Raw genomic sequence first — 10537 nt, forward strand, 5'->3', positions numbered from 1 at the left:
GTGAGGTCAGGTGTGTCTTTCGGCTCGCTGATGTCCACCTCTGTGTTTTTAGGTTCTGCGAGTCTCCCACCAGTGACGTGGAAATGCGGAGCGGCCGCGGTCGAGGTAAGAGGATGCGTCCCAGCAGCAACACGCCGTTGAACGACAACAGCAACTCGTCGGACAATAAAGGCAGCGGCAGCAGTAAGACGCGCGGCGCCACGGCCAACAGCAAAGGGCGGCGTGGGAGTCAGACGGCTGGCTGCGGCGAAGACGCCAAAGCCAGCCCGTCCTCCGCTAAGAGGAAGACAAAGCCCGCCTCAGATATGGACCCCACCTCCAGCTCAGAGGACACCAAAGCGTCAAAGCGCATGAGAACGAACTCGACCGGCGCCGGGACGCCTCTGCCTGGAAGCAAAGCCGATTCACTGCCGCCGCCACAGCTGGACCGGACCTGCCCCTCCCCCGTCCTCATCGACTGCCCCCACCCCAACTGCAACAAGAAGTACAAGCATATCAACGGACTGAAGTACCACCAGGCCCGCGCCCACAACGACCAGGACGTCCGACTGGACCAGGACGGTGACAGCGAGTACGGGGACGACCCCGCCCTCCATCCCGAACCCGCCTCCTGCAACGGCGCCGCCATCTCGCCTGCTCGCTCCACTACACCGAAGGGTCGGGGCTTCGATGCCCCCTCGCCCTCACCAGGCAAGCTGACATCAAAGGTTAAAAAGAAGACGAGCGAGGCTGAGCCTGAGGTGACGGACGGTGGCGAGGAGGGGGCGTGTTTGACTGACGAGGCCAGTAATGACGGCATGGACGACAGGAAGGTCAAGAAAATGACGGCCGGGGGGAAAGCTGAGAAACTGGGACAGAAAGGCTTGAAGCTGACTCGCCCCGCCGGCGCGCCCGGAGTTCCCTCGCCATACTCCCTCCAAGCATCCTCCCCCGCTCTGGGCTCAGTGGTACAGTCCGTACCCAAAAGCCCCCAGCTGAAAAACGTCCAGCCTAAACCCGCGCCCCTCACTGACCCCGCCTCCAGCCCCGCCCATTCCAAGGACAAGAAAAAGAAAGACAAAAAGAAGAGGGACGGCGGAAAGGAAGAGGACAGCCCGAAGGCGATGGGTAAGGCGGGGAGGCCAGAGGAGGGCAAGAGCCCCTACTCTGAGGCGTCAGACGCTTTGCTCAACGGCTCCTCGGAAGCTCAGCAGAGCCGGCTCGCCAGCATCAAAGCCGAAGCCGACAAGGTGTACAGTTTCTCCGACAACGCACCCAGCCCGTCCATCGGCGTGGCCAGCAGGATGGAGGCCGGCCTGGCGCCCACGCTTCACATGACCCAGAACGGAGCCGACAACGCATCGGTCAAGACCGGTAGCCCCGCCTACTCTGACATCTCTGATGCTGGGGAGGACGGCGAGGGTAAGGCAGAGGGGGTAAAGGTCAAGCCAGAGCCTGACCAGGGACCTCGTGAGAGCGCCAAGAAGGCGCTGTTTCCCCCTCAGGCGTCCAGTAAAGATTCGCCGTACTACCCCAGCTACGACGCCTACTACTCCCCCACCTATGCCAACCCCAGCCCGGGACCAGCGCCTGCAGCACCACCTCATGGTGAGATAGCACAAGTGAAAGTGAAGAAAGAGGAGGAGCTTGAGGTGGGAGAGGAGGGAAAACTGAAGGAGGAGCCTCAGGAGGAGAGAAAGGTGGAGCCAGGGCCTCCGCAGCCATCAGTCATCCAGCAGCGCTCCAACATGTACGCCCAGCCGCTCTATTACAACCAGTACTACGTCCCTCCCTACTCCTACTCCCACGAGCAGGCCTACCACGCCCACCTCTTGGCCTCCAACCCTGCCTACCGTCAACACTTCGAGGAGCAGCGACAGCGCCACGCTGACAAGAAGGCGGAGAGCAAAGAGCGCGAGGCTTCCGTGAAAGAAGAGTGGAAGCAGAAGGCATCGGTACCGCCCACTCTGTCAAGGGCGCCCAGCCTCACGGATCTGGGCGCCAGGGGAGGCGTGAACCCAGCGAAGCCCAAAGAGCCCGCCACGGCTTCGGAACAGGCCAAGTCGGTCATCATGGCGAAGGGAGAGGACTCCAAGGCGCCCGCCGCCCAGCCCGAGGGTTTGAAGATCAAGCTGAGTGAAGGAGGGCATCACGGGAAAGAAGAGCCAAAGTCAGGGGCAGAGCCGGGCCGAGCAGCGAGCGTCGAAGCTGCCATGTGGTACAGACAGGTACAGGTGTCCTCCCTCTGTCACGGCACGTTCCACCTCGCTTGTGTTTTAAGATTGATTGAGGTTAGTTTGATGCTGATGAAGGTTTCTCCCTCTCTGCAGGAGCCCGACTCACGTCTGTGGTCCTACGTCTACCCCAGCAAATACTCGGAGGCTCCCAAACTTCAGGAGGACGACAGGTGGAAGGAGGAGCGGGACAGGAAGGTGAAGGAAGAGAGGCCGCGGCCCAAGGAGAGCCTCCAGAAAGACGAGGCGGCGAAGGAGGTGGCGGAGGGTAGGACGCAGCTGCCCCCCGAGGAGCTCCGCGGGGGCGGGAAGGAGGCGCGCCCGCCTCACATGCAATTCCCCTCGCCGCTGGCCCAGCATCAGGGCTACGTGCCCTACATGCACGGACCGTACGCCTACAGCCAGGGCTACGAGCCGAGCCACCCCGGGTACAGAGGCATGCCCTCGGTCATGATGCAGAATTACCCAGGTGAGAAACTCAAACACGACATAAAGCAGGCGCAGCACAAAGAGAGCGCGAGGGCGGCGAGGGCTGGGGAGTGAAAACCAGCGAGGAGTTAAATTAAAAGCCACGTTTCTTTGTGGCGTCCGAGGGACGAGCGAGTGCCAGCTGTTGGTTTTGGTTTCTGCTTAGGCTCGCCGGTAAACCTGCCGACTGTTCACGGTGATACGGCTTCAGGAAGCTGAACTTCAACATGCAACTTCCTCTAAAATCCACCAATTTTCACTTTTTTCCACATTTCTGTGTAAACAAATGAGATCAGGCTGTTTTAGACCAGCCGACGCTTCAAATCTACTTCTGCTCATTTTCATTCACGTTATTAATATAAAATTAGACGAATGCGACGCACGGCCCCGGATGATCAGACTTTCACTGGCCCCCGAAAGAAAGCGCGGTAGAGGAGTCGATGCTGAGAGCTCGACCGAACTCTGACAGGTTTAAAGATCTTTAAGCTATCTCGCCACTGCACGTGTAATCCTGGCTACGGTGGCCACTGTGGGACAAACATGCTGGTCAACAAAGACGCATCAAAGTCACTGTTACTGTTGCTTGCCTCACACTGTAAGTGGCCCTGTGGAAACGGTTGTGGCGCTTTAGACTGAGGTGAGAAGGAATAGGATGAGATTTTGTTAAGGTGGCGTTGTCTCGTTCCTTCCTGTCATGTGTTTGGTGAAGGATAAAACACGTGTTTCATATCTGCAGTCTGAAGATGCAGGCATGGATTTAAACGCCTGCGATTTCTCTTCTCCTCTGCCTTTGGCGTCATGCATTTGTGGGCGGTCTCTAGCCACATACATAAAATGTGATGTTTGGATCCATCTCAGCCATTGTGTTCAAAGCTGGTGGGGGTAACACGGCGCTCCAGTATTTTTAGTGGATTCATCCTGAGTTTGTTGGAGAACACAGTTACACACTAATCACCACTGAAAAATGGCGTACTGACCTTTAGAGCTGCTGCCGCCACGTCATCATGCCGAACCTATGTTTGAACCTTTATGTTCAAACATAAACATCATGTTGTTTGTTCATGTTTGTCCTTCCAGGCTCGTACCTGCCAGCCAGTTACTACGCCTCCTCATACGGCGGGAAGGTGGGGGCGGGCGAGGACGGCGAGAAGCCCTCCAGGTCAAGTCCGTCTGTGAAGCCGTCCAGTGAGGCCAAAGCTCTGGACCTGCTGCAGCTGCACGCCAGCCAGTACAAAAGCAAGTCGCCGTCCATCCAGGACAGCAAGACGCCACATGACCGAGAGCGGGAGAGAGAAAGGGAGGGCGACCGGCCACGCTCCTCACCCTCGCAGCGCATCATGCAGTCCCATCACCACCTGGGATACCCTCTGTACGACCTGTCTTACCCCTCAGGTGAGCCTCGCCTGCTGCCTTTAGATCCTCTTTAGCTCAGGTGTTGGAGGACAACCTGCTCAGTTTAGTGACCAGCCACACAGCCATGGTGAAGCTGACCTCCCATGATTCATAGCTGGAAAAGGATCCTCTGAGCCCGCCCACCTCACCCCTCTGAGCCTGCAGCTGCTTTTAATGAGAGGCGTGTGCGAGTCTGTTTCAGTTCTGACATCCTGTCTTTGTTTCAGGCCTCTCGTCCTCCGCCATCGTCGCCAGTCAGCAAGCGTCCGCCCAGTCCATGTACCCGCCCGCACGGAGGTGAGAACGGTAAGAAACACACACACACACACACACACAGACACACACACACACACACAGACACACACAGACACACACACACACAGACACACACACACACACACACACACACACACACACAGACACACAGACACACACACACACACAGACACACACACACACACAGACACACACACACAGACACACACACACACACACACACAGACACACACACAGACACACACAGACACACACACACACAGACACACACAGACACACACACACACACAGACACACACACACACACACAGACACACACAGACACTCACACACAGACACAGACACACACACACAGACACACACACACACACACACAGACACACACAGACACACAGACACACACACACACACAGACACACACACACAGACACACACACACAGACACACACACAGCAGTTATGTGTGAGTGCTGCGCAGGTGCTCATCACATCCATGAACATGCTGGGACTTCTGTGCCGCTCCTCTCCACCTGTACACCTGTACCTGCCCTGCTTCAGGCGTCTCAGTGCAGCAGCTCCACCTACTGGTCAGATCAGTGAATCTCAGTGTAAGAAAACAGTTACTGAACAGGACATCAGCCTCCTCATCATCATCACCTTCTTCTTCGTTTTAATTTCAAACCATTCCCTGGTAAAATCTTCTGACCCGTGATCTCCTCTCACTTTCTACAGGCACACCTGATTGGCCAGCCTCTACGCCTCTCCGAGTCATGTGACTGGATCACGTGAAGAAGTGTTTCTGTTTCCGTGACATCAGTTCAGTGGTGTTCTGTGTGTGTTTGATATCTCTGCCTGGACGTCCAGCCAACTGCTCCGACCCTCGCCGGACCGGATCCTGGTCCCGTTGGGTTCTGCTGGTTCTGGGCGGTCCCGTTGGCCAGCAGGTGCTGCTGGGATGCAGAGCTCACAGTGACGTACCTGCAGGGACGACTGGGTGACCTCTGACCTCTTTCAGAAGGACGGGCTCAGCTCCGGGTGACATCACACCGTTACCTGGATGCATCTCAGCTTCACGTGAAATAAAGAGAACACTGGATGAAGGAGGGCCGGCCAATCAGAGGGCAGTATTCAGACTGCTTCCTTGTACTGACTGAGTGACAGGCTCCTCCTCCTCAGTGTGTAGCTGTAAACATGCTCTGTGTGTGTGTGTGTGTGTGTGTGTGTGTGTGTGTGTGTGTGTGTAAATACTGTACAGAGGAATTATTTTAAAGAGCTGTTGGATGATGTTGGATTTCCTACTCTTCTTTTTGTCTGGTAGTCTCTGCCTCTGTTTTTCTACTGTTGTTGATCTGATATTAAACCTGTAGCTGGTGGAGCAGCGCTCGAGCTCAGTGTCCTCATTTATTCCCTGAAAACACCACAGAGAAGCTGATGTTGTGAAACGTCTTCAGGTCCTGGGATGATGGGAGGCAGGAGGGATCCGCTCAGATCAAAGGGTTCTTCTTCTTTCAAAACAAAAAGCTTGCAGACTCTGGTTTCATTGTGTAGAATAAAATATTTGCTGGTTTAAAAACGTAAAACAAATGGAGAAATGTGCTTTTGGATGTGGATCCATCGATGCCTTCTAACGCACCACCCCCCCTTCGCCTTCTGCCAGCAGCAGCACAGTTTCACCCTGAGCAGCGGTTCATTGATGACCCCATCTCATCCTGTATTTTGCTCACGCTGACGTGGCCTTGCTGCATTGCTGACACGGTCTGATGTTTCACTGCTGTTTCCCAGCAAGGCTTCAGTTTGTCTTCTGTTGGATCATTTTACCTGTATGATGATGTTGATACAGTTTCACCTGAGAGTTGCAGCTGTAATCTCAGCTGATGAAATCTCTGCTGTTAGCGTGTTTTTGTTTTCTCCATGATGCTAACCACTCTTGTAAGAAAAGGGGAGGGGCTTGGAGAATTTCAGACACATCTCTTCTTTACTCAGAACTTTCTGTCAAACTAACTTCATTCAACAACTTGTAAAAATCATTTTGCAGTATAAGTGTTGTGCTGTCTCTGGTCTCCAGAGCCGTCCTCACAGCAGACACCGTGAGGTCACTAATGGTTGTGACGGTGCCGGAGACTTCAGGTGTCTGTAAACTGCAGAATGAGAGCCAACGACGTCCAAATGTACCAACAGGAAAACGCAAAACTAGATGTGACAGCTGTGCGTATCATAACCAACAAGATTCCAACATTATTAATGCTAAGAACAAGCCTGCGATTAGCATGACAGGAAGTCGAGATGATGACGATAGTCCAGCCTTCAAACTAAGACGCGTGTTGTATAAAAGTCTTTCTACAGAGTAAAGGACGGTTTGAGGTTCCTGCTGGCACCATGCGCTGTCTGCACAAGCTTCTTTGTCTTCCACCATGTCTGCGAGACATGAAATATACCTGATTTATCTTAATGCTGTAAACGCCACACTGACTTTAACTTCTTCTTTTATCAGAGTTTGCAACAGGAATCTTTCATGGAGAACAAGCGGCGCAGAGCTCGATGGCGTCAGTGCAGGATAACGAGGGTCGACATGTCTGTGGAGGTTTTCTCCTCACTGAAGACTTTGTGCTCACTAGTGCAACTCGTGAGTTTGATTTCCTGTTCATCGACTTTATACAAAAACATTTTCAAACTTAGAGTGATCTGATGAATAAATACAGGTTATTGACGAGGCAGGTGTTATTTTAAAGGATAATAAAAGATGATTAACTTTAACATCATCAAATATTAATGACCTTTGGAATATGTAACAACAAACCTCTGACAGCCGTTAGATACAGCACTGCTGACCAGAGATGGGCAGTAACGCGTTACTGTAATCTGATTACTTTTTTCAAGTAATGAGTAAAGTAAGGGATTACTATTGCAAAAACGGTAATTAGATTACCGTTACTTTCCCGTAGGAACGCTGCGTTACTGCGTTACTAAAACCGTGATTTTTTGCGAGAATGTCTCATGACAGTGACGTAAGCGAGTGCGACGTTGGTGACAGCAGCTGTGTGCAGATCAACAATGGATCATATATCGAGTGCAGAGAGAGTATGAGCGTGCAGCGTTTAAAGTGTGGAAGTACTGACCTTACTTTGAGTTTGATTCCATAAAAAGTGACAAAAACATTAGTGTCCGCTGTGCGTGGGAAGAAAACTTCTTTTTACAGTGAAAAAACCCCTAAACTTCCAACAAGCACCGAGTAGCTACGACGTAATGGGAAACTCACAGAGACACTCGCGGATTCTTCCACTGACCGCGGCACACCTGCACCAGGGTAAACCTCCGCCTGCCCCACTCCTGCTTTACAGGTGAAAATAGAGCAACAGGACCGCTGAGTCTTTGACTTTATTTATTTTCTGCTGTGTTTTACTTGCATCTATTTGAAAGACTGAGTGAAAACACAAAAAATATTTTATTTTATGAGCTGGAATGTGCAGAAAATAGGTTTAAATGTTAAACTAATTTCTTCCAGTCAGAGAATGTTGCAGATAATTTAATGTTTGCTTGATGCATAAAGTTAAAAGATTAAAACTAATAAAACAAGTTTTAAAAAGAGACTTTTCCATTTGATTACATTTATATGATGATTATGCAGAAAAAGTAGAATTGGGCTGAAAGATCTATTTATCACCTCTTCAGGGTGTAAATCGGGTTTTTAAAAAGTAACTAAGTAACTAAGTAATTAATTACTTTTGAAAATAAGTAATCAGTAAAGTAACGGGATTACTTTTTGGGGGAAGTAATCAGTAATTAGTTACTGATTACTTTTTTCAAGTAACTAGGCCAACACTGCTGCTGACATTAGCCTGCATGTAACGACTGAGAAATCAAGAGATCAGGTTTAAAATAGTTTACATTTTAAATTCTCGCTGATTACTCCCTCAGAGGCCTCACACACGTCGTTCTCGGCAACCACAATCTGAAAAACGGTAAAATCATCAGGAAGTAAAAATTGAAAACAAAATCATCCATGAAAATTATCAACACGTTGGACTTGGTAATGACATCATGTTACTCAAGGTAAGACAACAGTTTCGTTTGACCTGTTTGTGGTATAATTATATTTTTAATAAAAGCTTCTATGTGGAAAAACATGTTTCTATTTTTACTCCATGCTGTGTCTCCAGCTGTCTGAGAAAGTTCGATTAGACCACAGAGTACAAACAATTCAGCTTCCTGCTGAAATACACCTACAAGAAAATCACGTTGTCATGTGGCTGGATGGGGAGAAACTAAAACTGATGGGGAGCCTGTTGATGAGTGAGGGTGGTGGACGTGTCATTGATAGACACGTCTGTGAGGAACAGTGGCCTGGTCTTCCTGCCAATGTTACCTGTGCAGGTGGATATAAGACAGCCAAAGGATTCTGTCAGGTATGTTTTCTGTGCTTTCAGTGGAAACTTGTTCTGTTGACAAACATATAAAAAAATAATCTGACAAATTAAAATCCTCACAGGGTGATTGTGGTGGTCCTCTGGTGTGCGACGGTTTGGCTGTTGGTCTCGTTTCTTTCAACTATTACTGTAACGATAACTACCCTGATAAACCCAACGTCTATACGGACATTTCAAAGTACCGTAGATGGATCGACGAGGTTCTGCGCCAGAACCCTAACCCAGAACTTCTGGCAGGTCAAGTGGCACAATCTTTCACGTTTTGTTGCAGGAAACTTTCCACCTTTCCATGAACGGATGTAAGTTTTTATAAATGTCATCAGTTTGACAAAGACTTTTAGTTTCACTTATTTACTGGGGTCATTTTGCTTTCACGTTGGTTATTTCATTTTGTTTTTCTCTTTGTTTGATTCTTTTTTTCTTGTGACTCTCAGATCCTGTTCATCAGCTGTGGAGGGTTTTTGGGTCTGCCACTTAAGGACACACAGATATCCACTGAACGGATTTCCACATCTGTTCATGTTTCCTCATCATCACGAGTGCCTCTGAGGATAACTGAAAAGCTTCTGCTTGATTGTATATGAAGAAATAAAAGCCAATATTAAAAAGAGAGTTTTGTTTAATGCTAAAAAATCTGGTGGTTTGGAAGTTTGTTTGATTTCTGATGCAGTGCACTCGCTTGGCCACACGGCGGCGCTGTTGAGTTGTCAAATAGCTCAACAGAAACATTTCAATGATGTGGAGTTTGTTTCTCGTTCGTGCCGTTTACAGATGTCCACTGAACGCATCACGTGCAGGCTGGGATGATGGTGGTTTCTAAGGAAACCATCCCTGACTGTGTTTCAGGGAAAAATAAAAAAACATCCACTTTAAACACCTGGCGGAGGGTTCAGGTTAACATGAGCTGTCTGACTCACCTGTGACAGGTAAACCTGAGTGTAAGAGACCCACAGGTGCATTAAGTCTTCAGGAGGTTGAACAACAAGAATTTAGTCTTCATGAATTCACAGGACTCCTTTAAGTCATGACACCAAAGCACAGCTTTAACTTCTGTGCAATGAAACACCTGTGTCCTGGAAGTGATGTCACAGTGGCTGTTTCTTCGCTTCCTGTTTGAGGTGAAGGCTCATGAAGATTTGACCTCTCAGCCTAAAAGCTGGTGTCCCAGCCTGGAGGAGGTCCTGAGGGTTATCATGTGGGTCGAGGTGTGATGGTTGGGATGGACTCACCTGGGATTGGGTCTCCTCCTTTACTCAGATTCCTTCTGCTGAAGGAATCAGCCGTGACCTGCGGAGCTGAGGACCTGCTGGTAGTTTGAATTCACTTTAAAGCTTATAAACCTTCATCATTTTAAAAAAGTGCCGGCATGTTAAAGCTGCACTCAGGGAAGGAAATGTGACTGTGGTTGTTTAATCCAATCACATCAGTCGGGGTTGGCTCTCATACATCAGGAGGAGATGCCGCCCCACTCCCCGCACCTCTCTAAACACACCTGGGCATCAGCCCCTCCAACACACAGAAATGATTTTCAGCCAAAGATGTGATGATGTCATCAGGTGTGTTTCAGAGACAGTGGATCTGACGAACGGTGATCCAGACAGGTAACAGGTGATGATGACGCAGCAGAAACATCAGGAACATCTGTGTGGGGTTGGATTAGAAACCGACAGAGAAACGTTTTTAAATGTGCCTCACGAGTGAAACCCGTTTAAACACTCAACTTTCATTCATTCTTTACTTTGAAAGGCACTTCCGCTCACTTCCT

At 49.8% G+C, this 10537-nt stretch overlaps 1 protein-coding gene across 3 annotated transcripts in view; it reads left to right on the forward strand.

Moving 5' to 3' along the window:
* LOC146706773 (zinc finger protein 609-like) overlaps window positions 1–5734 on the forward strand; it is a 32053-nt gene extending 26319 nt beyond the window's left edge. For 2 of the 3 annotated variants that reach the window (XM_085464987.1, XM_085464988.1), the window contains 5 exons: window positions 53–2207; window positions 2310–2682; window positions 3759–4073; window positions 4301–4370; window positions 5081–5734. In XM_085464987.1, the coding sequence (XP_085321113.1) occupies window positions 53–2207; window positions 2310–2682; window positions 3759–4073; window positions 4301–4370; window positions 5081–5090 (2923 nt within the window). In that variant the 3' untranslated portion in view covers window positions 5091–5734. Of the gene's footprint in view, window positions 1–52; window positions 2208–2309; window positions 2683–3758; window positions 4074–4300; window positions 4380–5080 lie in introns of all 3 variants that reach the window. The other variant, XM_085464989.1, reaches the window with a different exon arrangement.
* The last annotated feature ends 4803 nt before the right edge of the window (window positions 5735–10537 follow it).

The sequence above is a fragment of the Copadichromis virginalis genome, linkage group LG7, assembly GCF_057382275.1.
Source record: "Copadichromis virginalis isolate Kocher_CV1m ecotype Utaka linkage group LG7, C_Virginalis_male_GT1.1, whole genome shotgun sequence".
In the NCBI taxonomy this organism is placed as follows: Eukaryota; Metazoa; Chordata; class Actinopteri; order Cichliformes; family Cichlidae; genus Copadichromis; species Copadichromis virginalis.